Genomic DNA, 22,656 nt, shown 5'->3' on the forward strand with positions numbered 1-22,656 from the left:
GCACACTTGAGAATGCCGGCCCCACCCCAGAGCTGTCCTTCCTAGGGCTGGGTCATGGATGCTGGTTCTGGGTTCATGGGTATGCTTACGATGGTTGCCCCACCCTTGTGAGATCCTCCATGAGTGTTGAATGCTGCTTGGAATCCGAACCTGTATTCCCCCGCAGACTCTGGATCCAACCATGTTTCTACCTCACTGCTTCTTACTGAGTTTCCTCCCCCAAACGAGAAGTGCTCAGCTGGCCTGCTTTCAGTGTATGGACCTGTGCCATCTGCTCTGAGTTTCCTGAAAGTGCAGTTCGCAGAGGGCTTTCTCACTCAGCAGTGCCAGTGTTTTTAAAATGTCCCGTGCATAACTGCTTCATCTGTACACCCCCCCCCCAAGAGCTCCTTGCAAATGCTGCTGCCAAGCACCTTCTGCCTGGCTCCTCCCTCTCCTGCTCTTGGCAATGTCTGCTGCTGAATGCTCAGGGTAGCTTTTCTGAGTTCCACTCACTTATGTGTTTCCAGCGCCTCCTCATTTCAAGAGAGAACTCCCCGCGTTTACATCAAGGATCTTAATTTTTAAAGGGCATCTGCACTAGTTACTTTCTCCTCTTTATGGCTAAATGCCTGGCTTAAGCAAAGGGAGAAAGATGTGTGCGGTTCTCAATTTCAGAAGGTCCAGCAAGTGGTCATCTGGTGTCGTGCTCCGGGGCAGAGCCTCGTGGTGACAGGATTAGGTGGCAGAGCAACCTCTCAAAAGGTAGAGAGGAGGCGGAGAACGAGGAAACGGGGTGCTGTAATCTCCAAAAGCGTGTTCTCTGCAGCCTCCTTCCAGAAGCTGTGTGACGTGCCTGCCTCCTCTGGGCGCGGTGCTGCCAGCTGCAGCAGGAGTTTGTGTGGATAGTTCACACCAACGCCACAACACCGAGAAAGTCTGCTCCTCCATATTGCTGCTCTTAGTTAGAGGAAGACATGTTCACCGAGGAAATTCAAAACACAGAAAGGAGAAAATGCCACTCATCATCTACCCCCAAGAAACAACCGTTAGAAGCATTTCCAGGCTTTTCCTGGCACAGATACATTTTCTTTAATAAAGATACAAATAGTCGGGCGGTGGTGGCGCACGCCTTTAATCCCAGCACTCGGGAGGCAGAGGCAGGCAGATCTCTGTAAGTTCAGGGCCGGGCTGGACCGATAGCCTCTAAAACAATACAGAGAAACCCTGTCTCGTAAAAACAAACAAACAAAAATACAAATACAAATAATGCACACACATACTGTTCTCTTCTTCTAAAACCCTGTAAGAACAATTTTTCATGTCATCAACTATCCTTCTATAGCATCTTTTACTAAATTGCAAACATTTTAGTTGTTATGTTTGCCTGCTGGACGTTTAGAGTTTGTTCATTTATTAACTACTGCATGCAGTTTTATAGCAAGCGTACTTATAAAATTTTTACCATTTTATACAGAACTGGAATTTTCTCTTACATTAAAGGAATTCCTAATGAGGGAGTTTCTGTGGTAATTAGCATATGTATTATTAAAGATTTCCAAATACAATATAAAATTGCTGTTCAGAGAGGTTATTCCATTTCAGTATATCAGCTATATGTGAGGATGCCTGATTTTTATTCTTTCCAAATAAGTATTTAAAATGTGGCCAATTTTATAAGAGAAAATTATATCACATTGTTTTGATTCTTAGTAAAATGGATTTTTTTTTAGACAGGAGTTGTCTGTGTAACAATTCTGACTGTCCTGGAACTCACTTTATATACCTGTCTGGCATCAAACTCACAGAGATCTGTCTGCTCTACCTCCCAAATGCTCGGATTAAAGACATGTACCAGCACTACCTGGCCTAAAATTGAATATTGTATAATGTTAAGTAAAATGCCTTTCTTTAAATGGAGGTATATCTTTCTGAAACTACAATATGAAATAAGTAAATAGAAAACATCTTAAAATATACTACATATTTAAATCAGTGCTTCAAGTTGTATGCCAGTGAGAAAATATTTGCTTTTATCAAACTGATATTTTATGTAACGTTAACCATTTTTCTCACTGAGTATAGTGTTCCATACCCAGGATCCCAGTGTGTGGCTGACTAAAGCAGGATAGTCTCAAATTCAGGGCCAGCCTGGACTATATCAGGACAAGAAAAAATACATTTTCTTTAATGCATTCTATGCTGTAATTTCTAGTAGATAATAATTGTATTTCTTTTATGGTGCCTTCAATTTTTCTATTCCCCCTCTATCTTTCAATTCCTCCATCTTTTCTTTCTAAGAAAGAGTCTCATTATGTAGCAAGGGTAGCCTCGAACTCACTCTGTACCCTAGGCTGGCCTCAAAATCTCCCTGCCTCAGCCTCCCAAGTAGTGCAGTTACAGGCTTTTCCCCACACATGGCTTTAGATACTTATTTGCAAAAATTATTTTACGTGTGTGTGTGTGTGTGTGTGTGTGTGTGTGCACGTGCATGTGAGCATGTGGGGTATGTGTGTGTGTATGTGTGGGGGGGACATGTGGTGTGTGAGTGTGTATGTGTCCATGCCATAGCAAGTACCATTATCCACTGAGCCATCTTGTTAACCTCAGTTTTTACTTTTAAAATAATATCAGCATCTTTTCTTTAAATATAACTATTTTCTATATCTATATTATTTTCTATAAACACCTGTCAACATCTGATTTATCTAAATGTATATATATTTACTAGATAAATTTATCTAAATAATATGAGTAGCTATAAATATAAATATGTATTATTTTTGTAAATATCATTCTTTTCTTCAACAGAGTCAGAGTCACTGAGTCAGACCATGTCTGATTACATATGCTCTTAAGCATTCCCTTCTTTACTTAGAGTCGCAAGTCCTCTACCTCTTTGCTCCTCTTAGTAAGGTTGATGAATCGTTTTCTGTGGAATACCAGCCCTTTGACCTGCGGGCTACATCTGACCTCCTCTCTTCTATTAATGCGTTTGTCTTGTTTCCTCTCCTTCATTATCCCCTTCTCTAGACCCTCCCACATTTCATAGCTCAAAAGACAGACTGGAAAACAAACCCCCTTACTACAGTCACAGCCCAGATCATTTGTGATGATCTGGACATTAGGGATTTCTCTCCATCGGCAAGCAAGCACGTAAGTCTGCAGTGGACAGCAGCTGGGTGTCTATAACTCAGCCGGATTCCTGTGCTGTCTGCCTCCTTTACCTCTCTGTGACACATACCTTCCTCCCAGGTATGAGAGAGCCTTCATCTGAAATAGGATGTTGTCAGACATGGTAGGTCAGAGGACTGCTTGATGGCCAGTCCTCAGAGAAAAGGCAAGGGTTGGCTAAGGTGTAACTCTAGCTGCTATTGTCTGCTTAAGGAAGAGAGTTCTAGTCTTGAACAGGCGGATGGAGTGAAAGGGAGGGAGACAGGGACAGAAGGGAAGGGAGGAAAGACTAGAGAGACTGACAGACAGGGACAGAGATACTGGCTTCAGTTTCCTGAGACTCCCAGTGTTCCGTGTTAGAAGTCCAGCCTTTCATGTTTGTTGCTCTGAAGCTGTTCCAAAGCTGCTTCAGGAGCCAAGGACAAAAGGCCAAATAACATTAACCTTATTGTTCTGGGCACTTAGGAAAAACAAGGACTATGGGAGTTATAATCCAGTAGCTATGGATGGAAATAAGTAAACAAGTAGAGGGTTTGGGGTTCCTTCCTCTGAGATACAGTCTTGTTTATGAGGCTCCAAGTTGAGCTATCCAGAAACTCACCAAGTCCAACCCATCACAACAGCAAATAAACGTAAGCACCTTAGTTTTCCCAACCCTGAAAATGAGATTAATATTCCTGGTCCTTACTGGCATCTGTTCTCTATACCCTCTTTTTATTAAAACAGTTTCTCAAACCTTTGCCATAGTTTCTCACGACCTATTTAAGCTCTAATACACACATCGAAAACTGATGTTGTCAATCCCAGCAGCGATGAGACTTGCCACATGTATCTAGGATTTGGTGATGACATGTGCTATTTATTTCTCCTTATAGATCTGTGATTCCCCACCATGATTGTTCCTTCTCTGTTTCCTTTCGTGGTTTGTCCTCATCTCTCCATCCTCTAGGATTTCATGCCTCATCCCTGAGCCGTCTTCTCTGCTGATACTCTTTTCCAGGCAGTTTCTCATCCAGTGTCTTAACTTCACATGCTGTGTATATGCTGCTCCTTTGTAGGTGCATTTCCACCTAGGATACCCCATAAACTCTACACTTACACATACAGCTGCCAACTGGACACCTTTGAAGGTAGAATAAATACCTCAAATACGCCATTATGAAAGTGAACCTGTAATTTCTCCTACACAACACTTGGCTTCCTTTAGATTTCTTCATTCTGAAAATAAAAGTTTTATCATTTATAGTTATTTCAAAGCTATTGTTCAATTCTCTTTGCCATCACCCACATAACATCCATGAGCAACTCTTATTAACCTGCACCTGGACATTTGCAATGCTCTCTATGCCTTCTGCCTTTGGCTACTGTAGTTGATTCTTGGAAAAGCAACAAGAGTATTCTTTCGAGTGCAAGGTATATCATTTTATTCCTCTCTAGAAAACCTCTTTTACTGTATTTTAGTGTAACACAAAGTAAAAGGCAAAACTCTCTGGTTGGTCTGGTTTCTACTACACCTGTGACCTCATCTGCTGCTGGCCCTTCCCACTGAGCTCCAGCGTGGCTCTTGTTTCTTGAGTGTTCTAGGCATACTTGCCCATTGTGCCTGAGTCTTCCCATTCTCCACACTGAGAACGCAGTCTCTCGGTTCCTTTTTTTTTCTTTTTCTTGACTTAATTACAGGAAATGAGAGAATAAATAGACCAACAGTCTGTATACCAGAAAAACCATAGAAAGAACATTTCCTCTCAATCCTGTAATTATTCTCTATGAAAATCTAAGATGTTTATAAAAACCGCCTCTAACATTTTCCAATGACAATTGGGATGAGGTCAAAGGTAACCCTTGGGGAAAGTAGTGTTTTATTTGGTATCAGTTGAAATAAGCCTTGGGAAATGGAGCTCCACTAACAATAACAGCCGGCCGTGATGTCAGAAGGCTTAGGAAATGGAGCTCCACTAACAATAACAGCCGGCCGTGATGTCAGAAGGCTTAGGAAATGGAGCTCCACTAACAATAACAGCCGGCCGTGATGTCAGAAGGCTCGTGGCTGATGTTGGAGCTTTGCTGCATACCACATTACACAGGAAGTCTTCGCCGAGCTCCCTCCTACAACAAGAGCCCACCACGCGGACTGCCTTTCCTCTCAGCCCCTTCCCACACTCTTTGTTTCTGTTTCTGTTATAGTAGACTAGAAACGGCCAGAAGGCCAGTGAGGTTTTAAAGTGTATCCAGGCATGTGTGACACAGTGAGCATCCCACCCCCACTCTCCTGTGCCCTCCCCCTCCCACTCTTTCCCCTCACGTGTGTCTACTGGCCCAGACAGTGTCACTCTGCTTACATATATGCAGACATGACTTTCCTGAAACCACAAAAGAGAAAGCATCCCAGCCTTTGCCTCTGGGGTGGGCCCAGTCAGCTCCTATGGTATCCACTTCCCTGCAGTGACTAAAGAAAAGGACCTTCACACATGCATCCTTGGTGCCTGGTGTAGTGTTAGCCCTGCAGTGACGAAAGAGAAGGACCTTCACACACGCATCGTTGGTGCCTGGTGTAGTGTTAGCCCTGCAGTGACGAAAGAGAAGGACCTTCACACACGCATCCTTGGTGCCTGGTGTAGTGTTAGCCCTGCAGTGACGAAAGAGAAGGACCTTCACACACGCATCCTTGGTGCCTGGTGTAGTGTTAGCCCTGCAGTGACGAAAGAGAAGGACCTTCACACATACATCCTTGGTGCCTGGTGTAGTGTTAGCCCTGCAGTGACGAAAGAGAAGGACCTTCACACGTGCATCCTTGGTGCCTGGTGTAGTGTTAGCCCTGCAGTGACGAAAGAGAAGGACCTTCACACATGCATCCTTGGTGCCTGGTGTAGTGTTAGCCCTGCAGTGACGAAAGAGAAGGACCTTCACACATGCATCCTTGGTCCTGGTGTAGTGTTAGCCCTGCAGTGACGAAAGAGAAGGACCTTCACACATGCATCCTTGGTCCTGATGTAGTGTTAGCCCTGCAGTGACGAAAGAGAAGGACCTTCACACATGCATCCTTGGTGCCTGGTGTAGTGTTAGCCCTGCAGTGACGAAAGAGAAGGACCTTCACACATGCATCCTTGGTCCTGGTGTAGTGTTAGCCCTGCAGTGACGAAAGAGAAGGACCTTCACACATGCATCCTTGGTCCTGGTGTAGTGTTAGCCCTGCAGTGACGAAAGAGAAGGACCTTCACACATGCATCCTTGGTCCTGGTGTAGTGTTAGCCCTGCAGTGACGAAAGAGAAGGACCTTCACACATGCATCCTTGGTGCCTGGTGTAGTGTTAGCCCTGCAGTGACGAAAGAGAAGGACCTTCACACATACATCCTTGGTCCTGGTGTAGTGTTAGCCCTGCAGTGACGAAAGAGAAGGACCTTCACACATGCATCCTTGGTCCTGGTGTAGTGTTAGCCCTGCAGTGACGAAAGAGAAGGACCTTCACACATGCATCCTTGGTCCTGATGTAGTGTTAGCCCTGCAGTGACGAAAGAGAAGGACCTTCACACATGCATCCTTGGTGCCTGGTGTAGTGTTAGCCCTGCAGTGACGAAAGAGAAGGACCTTCACACATGCATCCTTGGTCCTGGTGTAGTGTTAGCCCTGCAGTGACGAAAGAGAAGGACCTTCACACATGCATCCTTGGTCCTGGTGTAGTGTTAGCCCTGCAGTGATGAAAGAGAAGGACCTTCACACATGCATCCTTGGTCCTGGTGTAGTGTTAGCCCTGCAGTGACGAAAGAGAAGGACCTTCACACATGCATCCTTGGTGCCTGGTGTAGTGTTAGCCCTGCAGTGACGAAAGAGAAGGACCTTCACACATACATCCTTGGTCCTGGTGTAGTGTTAGCCCTGCAGTGACGAAAGAGAAGGACCTTCACACATGCATCCTTGGTCCTGGTGTAGTGTTAGCCCTGCAGTGACGAAAGAGAAGGACCTTCACGCATGCATCCTTGGTGCCTGGTGTAGTGTTAGCACAGATGTGCAGTCGACATGCTATGAGAATTAAATAATAGATCTTCTAGATTCCTCTAGGGTTTATAATATTAAAGATGTTTATTTGAAGGAGATAATGCTTTTAGAGACTTCATCAAAGCTTATAAGTTAGATATCTTATAGTCTATTTTTTAATTTGTCATGTATCTTTATAAAACTTAAATTTTAGTTCTTAAGGAAGTTAAATAAGAATCACTACCCTCTAATAATTATAAATGGTGGCATGGATGGAGGAGAGACACCCCCACCCCCCCCAGGCCACTCTACCCCATCAGTGCCTGAGACAGATGGGGGGGCTGTCCCCATTCCTCATCTGTCATGTAGCAGCATGGGCCGGGTACAGATGCCCCCATGCTATGCTCCACCTCAGGTGGGAGAACTGGCCCTGAGGTCATAAGAGCAGGAGGGCTGTCCGTGCCCCCATCAGCTGCAGCTCTCGGGAGAGAGATCCCTGAGCAACACAGCAGAGCTGGCCCTGAAGGTGTAGGTGTGAGATAGCCAGCCCTGAGGATGTGAAAGCAGGAGAGCTGATCCTGCCCCTTGCTCATCACAGCACGGGGTGAACTAGCCCTGGTAGCAGAGACAGTGGAGAGAGCTCCTGGGATGACCAGCCCTGCTACTACCCAGGCCCAGAACCAGGGTTAAGTGCTGGCCCCTCCCAGTCTCCGCCCCATCTGTGATCTGTTGGAGCATGGGGGTGGGGAGTGGGGCTGGGAGGGAAGTGGGGGTTGGTAGTCTGCAGGTCCTGTGGACCCCGGGCTGCAGGATCTCAATGACTCAGGGCAGCAACACGATGTCCAGGAAGAGTCCCATCGATGGTGTAGCAGAGACTAGGGGCCTCAAACCAAACCAGTGATTCTGTGAGATGAACGCCTGCATGTAAGGATATATGGATAAAGGGGTTGCACTGCAGTTTCCATCACAAGATTTTCCCTTTCTTCCTTTTTTCCCCTTTTTTATCTTACATTTTACTTTGTTTTATTTTGTTGGAGGAGGTGGCAGGAGCAGAGGGCAGATGCAGGAGATGGGTGGGATTGGGATGCATGATGTGAAAGACATAAGGAATAAGTAACTAGATGAAAAAATCTTTTTATATTGAAATTCCACTCATCCTTCAGTATAAATACCTAAAATATTTTTCTTTGAAATACTTACATTGAGATTATTTATTTTGTGTGTGGGGGGGGGTGTTTTACCAACATGTATGTATGTTCAACACGTGCAGGCTGCCTATGTAGGGCAAAAGAGGGCATCAGAGACCCTGGAACTAGAACTAAAGATGGTTGTGAGCTGCCATGTGGGTGATGGAAACTGAGGTTTCTGGAAGAGCAGCCAGACCTCTTAATCAATGAGCCATCTCTCAGACCCTTATTTTGAAATTTATAAATATAATTTTCTATCAAGATAATTGAAGGATTTCTATGTGTTTTAAACTAAAAATATGCCTTAAAGAATTGTAACTTTTTATTGATAAATTAGCTATACTGTGTTAGGGTTCACCAGAAGTCCCATAAAAGACATATGCAATTAGCAAGAGTGCTTTATTAAAATTTCCAACAAATTGGGGTGGCACATAGCAACCATGAGAGAAGCCGGAAGGGTCCTTTGAAAGGAAGATTAGGGTAATTCCAGGGAAGAGAGGAGCTGATTGATGGATTTAAGTCAAAAGTGTGCAGGTTGCTATAGGATTGGTTGGAGGCTCAATGGTTAGGAGTATTGCTGGAGTTTCTTGTCCTGTCAGGTGCCGCCGCCCTTCAGCCCCAAATAAACACACAAAGACTTATATTTATTATTAAACTGTTGGCCAATGGCTAGAGCTAGTTTTGTCTTAATTACTAACCCATTTCTATAAATCTATGTATTTCCACGTGGTCTTGACTTACTGGAGAATGCCCAGACTTGTTACTCCTTTGGCAGTGTCTTCTTACTGTCTCTCTCTCCCTACCTTTCCCAGAATTCTCCTCATCTTCTAGTCCTGCCTATCTACCTGCTGCTATTGGACAAACAGTGTTTTATTCATCAACCAACAAGAGAAACATATATACAAAAGGACATCCCCCATCACAGGGGCTTATCAGCTGCAGGGTGGGAGAAGTCATCTCTAGTTTTCTTAAGGCTGTGGGGCACCTTCCTTTTGGTTTCCTCTGGGTAGTGGCTTTCCCAAGAACTGTTTGCTTAGCTCCAGCCGGTTCCAGTAAACTGAAACTAAGGCCTGGTCCCTGGCAGGGCCATTAGAAACCTGTCATGGCTCTGGTCTGGCTCCATGGCCCTCCCATTCTGTATGAAAGCTTACACATCCTCCCACAGTTGCCATCAACTTATGCCCTATTTAAATATTATGTTTATGTATTTTTATATTTTATAATTACATCACTTTCCCCTTTCTTTCATACAATTTTTTATTTCCCACTCATTATACTTAAACATTTGTGGTCATTAAAACATTGAAAGAAAATAAGAGATTGTCAAGAGTCTGTTATATACCACCACTTTTTATTAGGGTGACCTTGAATGAACTACTTATTCTCATTTACTTCCTTTGTTGGAGGAATATTTATTTAAAGAACTAGCTAATGATAATTGATGCAGTTTTTAGGAGAATTGATGATAACATGTTACCATGTATATGTAATACTTGAATAAATGGAAAACATTGTAGACTAAGTATTTCTTCCCTGTCCCTAGAAATTGTCCTTCTTCCTTTTCTGTTTTTATGGATAAGAACGGGGTTTGAAGAGGGAAGGAGTGGGGTAGGAGACTGGTGTTTTCCATTATAAAGCAGAGTTTCTTTGAGTGTGCCATCTATTGTGGAAATTTAGTCACTCACCTATATTAGACACCTGAGCTCTAGTTGTGTAAATGAAGATTCTGAGTCTGTATCTTTACTAACATGAGCACATAGACCTTGATCTTAAAACATGTTTCTGGTCCTTGAGTTTCTTACCTGGATCTTACTTTTAGGTCTTTTGGGTTTTTTCCCCCAGAGACTATCATCTGTATTAGACACCTGAGATCTGTTTGTGTAAACCAACATGAACATAGACCCCCCCTTTTTTTTTTACTACAAGTCAGTTTTTAATTAAATCAGGACCGTCGCACAAAAACATTTTAGCTATTCATGATCTGAATTTTGGTATATGACTTAAATTATGGTACACATTAAAAGTTACGAAACATTTGCTTTGTGATGAATAAGGCAGCAGAGTTACTCATTAGTAGCCTTTTTAAAGATAAGCTATTAGGTCTTCCCTCTCTCCCTTCTTTTTTTTTTTTTTTTTTTTTTTTTTTTGGTTTTACGAGACAGGGTTTCTCTGTTTTGGAGGCTGTCGGTCCAGCCTGGCCTCGAACTCACAGAGATCCGCCTGCCTCTGCCTCCTGAGTGCTGGGATTACAGGCATGCGCCACCAACGCCCGGCCCTCTCTCCCTTCTTAATTCCAGCGAAAATCACTTTTGTTCCAGGGATGTGCTTTCTAGGATTCTCCAAATACTCCATCAGGGTATCCTCCCCCCCCCGTAATGCCTTTGCTCTTGTTGGCAATGTGTACGAGATTCCAGCAGCCTGACCTGTCTTCCCCCAGACAGACCATGGGGATGTGGTCCAGGCTTCTGCTTACCTCCCTTTTCCTCAGTGTGGCACTGAGCACACTTCTGAACAAAAGTCTCGCCTTTCTCAACATCGCCCATTTTTATTCACTCCCGGGTAATTAATCAACACCACAATTGCTGTGATGCAAAGACGGACGCCCCACTCTCTACTAGACCTTGGTCTTAGAACACCCTTTTCCTGTTCTTGAGTTTCTTTCCTGGAGCTCACTTTCAGGTCGTTAGGGGATTTTTTTCCCTAGAGAATGATGTAGAATAATTGTTTTAATATTTTTCTATTGATAAAAAGACTTGCTGAAATCTATTTTATTTATGAAAATTTAATGTTGCATGCAGGTAAAAGGGGGCAGAACATAACTGGATTTTACTGATATAATTTGATAATAATCTGTAAAACTGAAGCCAGGCCATGCTAACTTGTCATGTTTTAAGTCGCTTAAGTCTCTATAGGAGAATTCTTGTAATTCTTTCTTTACTACTAAGTATTTTAGGGCTTGCTCATCAGTGCTTATGAAAGGGAAGTGTTCATTTTAAGAACCAAATTGGGACATGACATTTCACTTTGTCCTCTTGACCTCTGATCTTCCCAGTTCCGATAGCATTAGCAGTGACGAGGAGGAACTCCGGACTTTTGGGAGCAGCGACAGTGAAGGCAGCACTCCAGAGAATGTGGGGCCACCTCTCATCATGGACGAGAACAGCTGGTTCAACAAGTGTAAGAGAGTAAGACAGAAATACCAGCTTACCCTGGAGCAGAAGGTATTTACCAGTCATCAGAGGTCACTTCATTTGTCTCTGCATTTTACCACAGGGCTGTCACTATTCAAAGGTCCTTTAACTAACGAGAATTGTGTACGTGTTGCTATTTCCCACCTATTTCTGAATTGAAATCTTATTTAAAATCAAGAGAGATACACGTTAGAGGCACCCAGAAGGAACTCCCTGCAAGACACAAAACGACTGAGGAGGCTAGTAATCTCAGCATTTAGAAGGATGTAGAAGGATGAGAGTTGGGGGCTAGCCTAGGCTACATAACAAGACCCTGTCTTACATAAAACCAAGGGCTGAGTAGGAGCAACTTAATGGTAGAACATTTGCATTACGTGCTTAAATCCCTGGATTCGATCCCTTGGGGCGGGGGCCGGGGGGGGGCTGCTTAAAGATGTGACTGTAAGAAAACAGCAGAGCTCTGCCTCACACACACCACTTGGAGTGCTTTTGTAGTGGTCGGTTTGCCAGCATTGTATCGATTGTATAAGGACTTGGAGGCAGGAGAGGAAGAGACCCAGTGAGCACAGTTGGACACCAGCTCCGTGCAGAGGTGCAGTGGGACACAGTGACCCAGACCCAAGAGGATGACTGGGCACTAGAGGATTGCTCTGCACTCTCCAGTGTGTGTTTGAGAAGCTATTTTTAAAACATCTTGTCTGAGCTTGCTGCTCCAAGAAGCAGAGTGCCTTGCACCCTGTTTCCAGGAACTGGTAAAAAGAAAAAAAAAACATGATTACACTGACTGAGTTGGATCCTGGTCCTCTGGGATATTCTGTGAAATAAACTGACTGAGAATTCGTTCAAGTGAAACCTGCCTGTGACGGGGACCTGAGTATGCTTCCCTTTAAGAGTGTCAGCTGACTCTATTCAAGAGCTAATAGAAACACTAGAGCCCTGGGCATTAGCAGGACCTGGCAGAGTTCATGCTGCCCCAACGCTGTTGTTGAATTACAACCTCGTGTCCTCTTGAAGCCTCTGAGTTCCCCACAGATAGTGTTGGGGACCTGATGCAACCTTCACCCTTCACCCCATAGGGTGTGCAGAGCAAGGTTTCCGGAATAAACCTGAAGGGACTGTGTGCTAGCTCTCCATCTTACTCTAGACCAGTGGTCCTCAGCCTTCCCAATGCTGAGACCCTTTATTTTAATACAGTCCCTCATGTTGTGGTGACCCCCCATCATACGGTTATTTTTGTTACTACTTGATAACTGTGATTCTGCTAGTTTTGAATCACTAGATAAATATGTGTTTTCTGGTGGTCTTTGTTGATGCCTGTGAAAGGGCCACTCAGCCTGATTAAATGTATGTATATGCAGCACGTGCACACACACTCATGCATGTAAGTCTCACAGATTCACGAGAGGTCAAAGGGCAGCTTTGGGGAGTAGATTTTCTCCTTCTTCCATGGATTTCAGGGATTGAACATGTCAGCAAGCACTTCTACCTGCTGACCCATCCTCTGACATTTCTTATTTGATTTGCCTGTATGTATTCTTTTGTTGTTGCTGTTTGCTGTTGTTTCCTGGTTCTGTGGTTCTGAGGATCAAGCCTAACGTTTTGAGCACATTTGCTTGACTCTCTGTTGCTAAGCTATGTATTCCAGCCCACCCATCAATATATCCATGACCCTGTGCTGCTTGAACCTTGGCAGATACTTAAAGACTAGAGGATAGAATCTCCCAGCCAATAGCCTGGCTGCCGGTAGGCATGGCTGAACTCATGATCCATTCCTACACGTGCATCCCCATAGCAACAGAAGAGAGAAAATGCTGTAGACACTGTACCTGGAAGACCTCTCCATAGGTTTTCTCCATACCCTGTGTCAGACTGTCCCTTGCTAACAAATCTAGAAAAGTACACACAAAGAGTTTGTTCTATATGTCAGATATTCTACTGTTTATATCATACCACAGAAAGCCTACTCTTCTGAGACCTACAAAAAAGGCAGGTCCTTCAGACTCCAAATTAGCATACATTGTATAAAAACCCCATTACTAAGCAAAGGAGCTACAGGGAAGCTGTACATCATAAAATAAATGTACATCCAAGGTCACATTACCAAGAGAAGCTGCTTACTATGAAAACCCCCTCATAAAAGCTATGTTAGTTCATTGCTGTTTCACTTGAGAGAAATAACGTAAAGGAAAAAATGTTTTATTTGGTTTCCAGGTTCAAAATTTTCAGTCCATATTTAGTTCATTGCTTCCAGAGTGGTGGTAAAGCAGAACATTATTATTTCATGAGCCTGTAGTAGACAAGGCTGCTCAATCTGTGGTGGTAAGGAAACCAAAAGAATTAAAAGGGACAAGGGCTACGTGGAACTCCCAGAAGCATGAAACTGCCCTCTGTCCTTCAGTTCCCAGAGGATCAAAGTAGTCTGTGAGGTTTGAGTCCTCATAATCCAGAATCTCCGAGCAGGGCTATACTGGGGACATGTCTTCAATGAATGAGGCTTTGAAAGACATTCTATACGAAAACTATAATAAAAGTGGGAAAATACCCATCTCAACAGATGTGTATGCACAAAACTCAACACACAAAACAGGAGAGATTAGTGTAAAAGGGCATGATTCCTTAAAAAGTTCATAACATTCTTGTAATTGATTTCAAAGATATCAAAATGAAAGATATACCAAAGAATTAAAAGAAAGAATGCTTTTAAGAGTACTTAATAAGTAGTCATAACATGACATATATTTAATTCCAATGTTCAGGAGACTGAGGCAGGAGCATCACTATGGGTTTGAGACCACCCTGGGCTACATAGTGAATTGCAGGCTAGTGTAGCATACATAGTAAGACTCTTGTCTCAAAAATTAATAGCTGTTCTGAAAAAGGACCAAACAGATTTCTGGAGAAAGAAAATCTTGATAAGAGTCTTTAAAGTGAAGTTGGAAGCCCTCCCCTAGGGTAGATCAAGCAAAAGAAAGGATATCCAGGCTTAACACACACATACGTATATATGTGTGTAGGTATGTATGCATGTGTGTATGTATAAACATGTATGTGTTATGTGTGTATGTATACGAGATCTCTGGGACATCACTAAGACTAAAGGTCAGTAGGTCAGCAGTAGATGACAGATGTGTACATAGACTGATTAAATGTATGTATATGCTGATTAGACATAGAAAAGAGGCTAAAAATATAGAAAACCCTTTTAGTAAAATAGTAGAAAATTTCCCAAATCATGGGAAATACATGGACATTCAGATATAGGAGGTATTTATGATCCCAAATAGACATATCCATAGGATAAACTCTTCAGGACATAGATGAACTGAACTGCCAATAGTATAGAACAGCAAGCAAAAAACGAGTATTAAAAGCTGAAGGAGAAGCTTCAACCCACATTTAAAGGCAAACCTGTCAGAATAGCAGCAACCTTCTCAGCAGAAACTCTCAGAGCATGAAGGGCATGAAGTACTATATCTGACATCTGGAAGAAAAATAATTGCCAACCTTAATTACTGTCCTTCTCAAGGTTAACCTTCAGAGAAATAAAGACTTTCCCAAGTAGCACAAGCTAAGGCAATTCCTAACCACTGAACCAGCACAAGAGAAGATAATTAAGGATGCTGGTTTGTAGTGCAGATGATAGAATGCTCGCCCAGTGTACAGGAAGTTAGAGAAGATGGAAGAGAGGGTGGAGATACGATCAAAGTATGATATATTTGTGTATAGAAATATCCTTGTGAAACCCATCAATTTAAACAATATTTATTAATAAGTAGTATAGAGGTTTCTGTTAAACTTTTCTTAATTGTATGTTGTAAAAATGAAACTTTTTTAAATTTACATTTTAATGTGTATATTTGAGATGTTATTTCTTGTTAGAAATTTTATAAAATACTATTTATGAAAATGAGTGATTGCCTTAGCATACATGTGTCTGCCTTTTAAATTAGACTATTTTAGAAATTCTTGTTTCCTAAGGACTAAACTAGACTAAGCAGATGAATAAAACAGAAATAAAAAGGAATATGAAGAAACACAACTGCTCCTACGTATGGTCCGGAGTGGACATGTCCAGACTGAGCTGTGCCATGTCGGGGTTGGGGGAGACCATGTGCAGCAGCCAGGAGACCCAAAGGTACAAAGAGAGTGGACAGCCAGCATGATTGGGTTATATGAGGAAGAGCAGCCCGGAGCCCTGGCCTGGAGAGTTTGGGGTAGTGGTATAGGAGGCCAGCCAGGAGAGTCCTGTAATATATTGATGTATTCCCATTGACTGGTTCTCTTTCTTGTATGTGTTTTCCCAGCCTTTCTCCCCTGCTCTCCCTCTGCACCCCCATCCACTCCTCCATCTCTTTACATATATATGTGTGTGTGTATGTATGTATATATATGTATATATGTAGGTTATTTAAATTAGAAACAATCTTATTTTACATATCAATCCCAGTTCCCTCTCCCTCCTATCCTCCCATGCCCCCCAACAACCCCCCATCCTATCCCCCATCCACTCCCCAGGGAGGGTAAGGCCTTCCGTGAGGGACCGCCTCCATTTCTATTTAGAAAAGGGCAGGCATCCCTTGGATAGCAACAAAAAAATGGCATAACAAATTAACATAAAGCTAATGTTGTATGAAGATGGGACCGGGCAACTCGGCATAAGGAATAGGGTCCCAGAAGCTGGCAAAGGAGTCAGAGATAGCCCTGTCTTCAACTGTAGAAGTTCCGCAGAAAGACCAAGCTACACTACTGTAACATATATGCAGAGGACCTGCGTCAGCCCCATGCAGGATCTCCGGCTGTCAGCTCAGTCTCTGTGAGCCCCTATGAGCCCGGGTTAGTTGATTCTGTGGGTTTTTTTGTGGTGACCTTCACCCCTTTAGCCCCTACAATCCTTCCTCCCCTTCTCTGTAGGGTTCCTCAGGCTCTGCCTAATGATTGGCTGTGGGCCTGCATCTGTTTCCTTCAGTTTCTGCATGAAGCATCTCTAATACCAGTTGGGCGAGGCACCAATCCTAGCACATCCCTTAGTCAGGACAGACCTTAGGTCAAAGGTTTATGACTGGGTTGGCATCTCATTACCTCTACTGGAAGTCTTGCCTTGTCACTGGAGCTGACCAGTTCAGGCTACATATCCCCTACTGCTAGAATATTTAGCTGGGGTCACCCTGAAATGTACCCCCTTTTCCAGTCTCTTTCAGTACTTTTCCATCCTCCCCACCAACTGATCCATCAGTGTTCCAGTCCCTACTCCCACCCTCAAGTCCACCCACAAAAATCTCTTCTATTTTACTTTCTTAGGGAGATCCAAGCATTCCCTCCCTTGAGCCCTCCTTGTTACCTAGTCTCTCTAGGTTTATGGATTGTAGCATGGTTATCCTTTATAGCTAATATCCACTTGTAAGTGAGTGCATATTATGTTTGTCTTTCTGGGTCTAAGTTAGCTCTCTCATGATGATTTTTTTTCTAGTTCCATCCATTTGTTTGCAAATTTTATGCCATTGTTTTTAACAGCTGAGTAATACTTCATTGTGTAAATGTATATTTTCTTTATTCAGTGTTTGGTTAAGGGACATATAGGTTGTTTCCAGGTTCTGACTATTACAAATAAAGCTGTTATGAACATAGTTGAGTAAGTATCCTTATGGTAAAATTGAGCATCCTTTGGGTATATGCCCAAGAGTGGTGTAGCTGGGTCTTGAGGTAGATCAATTCCCAATTTTCTGAGAAACTCCCATATTTATTTCCAAAGTGACTTTACACATTTGGGCTCCCACCAGGAATGGAGGAGTGTTCCCCTTGCTCCACATCCTCTCCAACATAAGCTATCATTCATGTTTTTGATCTTAGCCATTCTGACAGATATAAAATGGAATCTCAGAGTCATTTTGATTTTTATTTCTCTGAATGGCTAATGATGTTCAGCATTTCATTTAAGTGTTTCACAGCCATTTGAGATTTTTTATTTTTATTTTAGAAACAATCTTACACATCAATCTCCTATTCCCTCAACCTCCCATCTTCCCATGTCCCCCACTGACCCCCCAACCCACTTTCCACCCACTCCTCAAGGTTAGCAAGGCCATCCACAGGGGATCATCAAAATCTGTCACATTATTTGGGGGAGGGCTGTATCCGTGTATCTGGGCTGTAATAATATCCCTCCATAGGGAATGGGCTCCCGAAGCCCATTTGTGCACTAGGGATAAACACTGGCTCCACTGTTAGAGGTCCCATAGACTGCCCAGGTCTCCTAGCTGACACCCACATTCAGAGGGCTTGGTCAGTCCAATGCTGGTTCCCCAGCTTTACGACTGGAGTCCCTGTGCTCACAATAGGTCAGGTCAGCTGTTTCTATGGGTTTTCCCAGCAAGGTCTTGGCTCCTTTGCTCATCCTTCCTCCCTCTCTACAATTGGATTCTGGGAGTATGGCTCAGTGTTTAGCTGTGGGTGCCTGCTTCTGCTTCCATCAGCTACTGGATGAAGGCTCTAGGATGGCAATTAAAGTAGTCATCAGTCTCATTATAGGAAAAGGGCATCAAAGGCAGCCTCTCCACTACTGCCTAGATTCTTAGTTATGGTCATCCTTGTCGATCTCTGAACATTTCCTTAGTGTGAGATTTCTCTTTAAACCTGTACTGGCTCCCTCTATTAAGGAATCTCTTTTGTTGCTCTCCTCTATTCCTCCCCTGTCTCAGTCATCCTGATCCCTCTTGTTCTCCTTTCCCCTCCTCTTCTCCCCTTCTCTTTTTCCTCCCTCCTTCCTCTGTGCTCCCCAATTTGCTCAGGGGTTCTTGTCCCTTTCTTCTTCTTTGGGGGACCATGTGTTTCTCTCTTAGATTCCTCCTTGTTTCCTAGTTTCTCTGGTGTGGTTTGTAGGCTGGTAATCCTTTCATATATGAGTGAGTACATATCATGCTTGTCTCTCTGTGATTGGGATACCTCACTCAGGATGGTTTCTTCCAGCTCCATCCATTTACCTGCAAGTTTCAAGATGTCATTTTTTTCCCACTGAGTAAATGTACCACATTTTCTTTATCCATTCTTCAGTTGAGGGGCATCTAGGTTACTTCCAGGTTCTGGCTACTACAAACAATGCTACTATGAACATAGTTGAACATATGTCCTAGTTGTATGAATGTGCATTCTTTGGTTATATGTACAAGAATGGAATTGTTGGATTTTGAGGTAGACTGATTCCCATTTTCCTGAGAAACCGCCTTACTAATTTCCAAAGTGGTCACACAAGTTTGCACTCCCACCAGCAATGGAGGAGTGATAGATCTCTTCTTCTGCATGCCAACATACAGTTAGACCAGCACGATTTGTTGAAGTTGCTTTCTTTTTTCCATTGTATAATTTCGACTTCTTTGTCAAAAAGCAGATGTCCATAGGTGTATGGATTTACTTGTGTCTGGGTCTTCAATTTGATTCCATTGATCCACCTGTCCGTTTTCATGCCAATACCATATGATTTCTTTTTATTACTATCACTCTGTAGTAGAGCTTAAAATCAGGAGTGGTGATACCTCCAGAAGTTCTTTTATTCTACAGGATTGTTTTAGCTATCCTGGTTTTTTTTTTCCATATGAAGTTGAGCATTGTTCTTTCAAGGTATGTAAAGAATTGTGTTGGGATTTTAATGGGTACTATTTAAATCTGTTGAATCTGCAGATTTCTTTTGGTAAGATGATCCTTTTTACTATATTAATCGTACCAATCCATGAGCATGAAAGATCTTTCCATTTTCTGATATCTTCTCCAGTATTTTTTTCTTCAAAATCTTGAAGTTTGACCAGGCAATAGTGGTGTATGCCTTTAATCCCAGCCCTGAGGAGACAAAGGCTGGTGGATCTCTGTGAGTTCAAGGCCATCCTGCTCTATAGAGCGAGTTCCAAGACTGGTTCCAAAGGTACACAGAGAAGCTCTGTCTCCAAAAAAACAAAAGAAAAGAAAAGAAAATCTTGAAGTTCGTACCATACAGGTTTTTCACTTGCTTTGTTAGAGTTACACTAAGATATTTTATATTATTTGTGGCTATTGTGAAGGGTGTTGTTTCCCTGATTCTTTCTCCACCCATTTATTGTTTGTTTATAGGAGGGCTACTGGTTTTATTGTTGTTGTTGTTGCTAATCTTGTATCCAGTCACTAATTTGAAGATGTTTATTATCTATAGGAGTTCCCTGGTAGAATTTTTGGGGTCACTTATGTATACTGTCATATCATCTCCAAATAGCAGTACTTTGATGTCTTCCTTTTCAATTTTTATCCCCTTGATCTCATTCAGTTGTCATATTCCTCCAGCTAGAACTTCAAATACTATATTGAATAGATATGGAGAGAGTGGACAGACTTGTCTTGTTCCTGATTTCAGTGGGTGTGCTTTGCGTTTCTTTCCATTTAGTTTAATGTTTGCTGATAACTTGCTATATATTGCCTTTATTATGTATGTTTAGGTATGTCCCTTGTATCCCTGATCTCTCCAAGATTTTTATCATGAAGGCATGCTGGATTTTGTCAAAAGCCTTTTCAGCATGAGTTTTTTCTCTCAGTTTGTTTATCTGGTGGATTAGATTACATTGACAGAGTTTTGTATGTTGAACCATCCCTGCATCTCTGGAAGGAAGCCTACTTGATCATGGTGGATGATCTTTTTGATGGGTTCTTGGATTCGGTTTGTGGGTATTTTATTGAACTTTTTGCATTAATGTTCATGGGGGAAATTAGTCTGTGGTTCTCATTCTTTGTTGAATCTTTGTACAGTTTTAGTACGGGGTGACTGTGCCTTCATAAAATGAATTTGATAATGTTTTTTTTCTGAATCATTTGAGAAGTATTGGTATTGGCTATTCTTTGAAAGTATGGTTTAATTCTATACTAAAACCATCTGACCCTGGGCTTTTTTTTTTTTTTTTTTTGGTTGGGAGAATTTCAGTGACTGCTTGTATTTCCTTATGGGTTATAGGTCGATTTAAATTGTTTATTTAAACTTGATTTAACTTTGGTAGGTGATATCTATCAAGAAATTTGTCCATTTGTTTTAGATTTTCTAATTTTGTAGAGTACTAATTTCCAAAGTATAACCTGATGATTCTCTGGATCTCCTCAGTGTCTGTTGTTACATCCCCCTTTTCATTTCTGATTTTGCTAATTTGAATATTCTATTTCTGCTTTTTAGTTAGATTGGATAAAAGCTTGCCTATCTTGTTGATTTTTCTCAAAGAACTAACTCTTTGTTTCATTGATTCTTTGTATTGTTCTTTTTGTTTCTACTTTATTGATTTTATCCCTCAGTTTGATTATTTTCTGCCATCTACTCATCTGGGATACATTTGCTTCTTTTTGTTCTAGAGCTTGTAGGTGTGCTGTTAAGCTGCTAATATGAGATCTTTCCAAATTCTTTATGATGGCACTTAGTGCTATGAACTTTCCTCTTAGCATTGCTTTCATTGTGTCCCATAAATTTGGGTATGTTATGCATTCATTTTCATTGAATTATAGAAAGTATTTAATTTCTTTCTTCATTTATTCTGTAACACAATAGTCATTCAGTAGTAAGTTGTTCAGTTTCCATGAGTTTGTAGGCTTTCTATTGTTTCTGTGGTTGTTGAAATCCAGCTTTAATCCATGGTGGTCTGATAGCAAGGCGTTATTTCAACTTTCCTATATCTATTGAAATTTGGTTTGTGATCAAGTATGTGATCAATTTTGGAGAATGTTCCATGAGGTGCTGAAAAGAAAATGTATTCCTTCATGTTTGGGTGAAATGTTCTGTAAATGTCTGTTAGGTACATTTGGTTCAAAATGTCTATTAGCTTTGCTATTTCTCTGTTTAGTTTTTGTCTGCGTGATCTGTCCATTGGTAAGAGTGGAGTATTGAAGTCTTCCACAGTTAATGTGTGCCGGTCAGTGTGTGAGTTAAGCATTAGTAGTATTTCCTTTACAAATGTGGGTGCCCTTGTGTTTAGAGGCATAGAATTTGAGAATTGAGACATCATCTTGGTGGATGTTCCCTTCGATGAGTATGAACTGTTCTTCCCCCATCTCTTTTGATTAATTTTGGTTTGAAGTCTACTTTTGTTAGATATTAGAATAGTTGCACCAGCTTGTTTCTTGGGTCCATTTGCTTGGAAAATCTTTTTCCATTTGTTTAATATGAGGTAATGTCTGTCTTTGATGCTGTGGTGTGTTTCTTGTATGCAGCAGAAGGATAAGTCCTGTTTTTTTATCCATTCTGTTAGCCTGTGGGTTTTTTTTTAATTGAGGAGTTGAGTCCATTGATATTAAGAGATGTCAATGACCAGGGATTATTAATTCCTGTTGTTTTTGTTGTTGTTGTGGTTGGTGGTGGTGTGCATGTGTGTTATTTCCTGTTCTCATGGGTTGTAGTTAACCTCCTTAGGCTGGAGTTTTCCTTCTAGCACCTTCTGTAGGAATGAATTTATGGATAGATACTGTTTAAATTTTATTTTGCATGGGATATATTGTTTTCCCCATTTAAGGTGATTGAAAGTTTTCCTGGTTATAGTGATCTGAGTTGGCATCTGTGGTCTCTTAAAGAGTTTGTAAGACATCTGTCCAGGCCCTTCTGATTTTAGCATCTCCATTGAGAAGTGGGGTATAATTCCAGTAGGTTTGCATTCATATGTACTTGGTCTTTTTCCCTTGCAGCTGTATGTTAGTGTTTTGATTATTATGTCTTAGGGGAACTTTTTTTCTAGTCCAATATATTTGTTTTTTTGTAAGCTTCTTGTACCTTTATAGGCATCTCCTTCTTTAGACAAGGAAAGTTTTTTTCTATGATTTTGTAGAAAATGTTTTCTGGGCCTTTGAGCTGGGATTTTTTCTCCTTCTTCTATTCCTATTATTCTTAGGTTTGGTCTTTTCATAGTGTCCCAGATTTCCTGGATGTTTTGTGTCTGGAACTTTTTATATTTAATATTTTCTTTGACTATTGTGTCAATTTCTTCTATTGTGTCTTCTATGCCTGAGATTCTTTCTTCTGTCTCTCATATTCTGTTTGTGATACTTGTGTCTGTAGTTTGTGTTGCTATGTATATTTTCCAGCTCTAGAATTCCTCTCAGTGTTTTCTTTATTGCTTCTGTTTCTGTTTTCAGGTGTTGTTGGGGCGGTGTTATCCATATCCTTCACCTG

General features: G+C 41.9%; 1 protein-coding gene and 1 pseudogene across 3 annotated transcripts in view; one reads left to right on the forward strand and one right to left on the reverse strand.

Moving 5' to 3' along the window:
* Positions 1-22,656, forward strand: part of Rundc3b (RUN domain containing 3B) — a 144,196-nt gene that overhangs the window by 82,062 nt on the left and 39,478 nt on the right. For all 3 annotated transcript variants that reach the window (XM_040735829.1, XM_040735828.1, XM_040735830.1), the window contains exon 7: positions 11,366-11,534. In XM_040735829.1, the coding sequence (XP_040591763.1) occupies positions 11,366-11,534 (169 nt within the window). The remainder of the gene's footprint in view (positions 1-11,365; positions 11,535-22,656) is intronic.
* Positions 10,125-10,856, reverse strand: LOC101827364 (annotated as a pseudogene).

The sequence above is a fragment of the Mesocricetus auratus genome, unplaced genomic scaffold (genome assembly GCF_017639785.1).
Source record: "Mesocricetus auratus isolate SY011 unplaced genomic scaffold, BCM_Maur_2.0 Super-Scaffold_100051, whole genome shotgun sequence".
NCBI classification, from domain to species: Eukaryota; Metazoa; Chordata; class Mammalia; order Rodentia; family Cricetidae; genus Mesocricetus; species Mesocricetus auratus.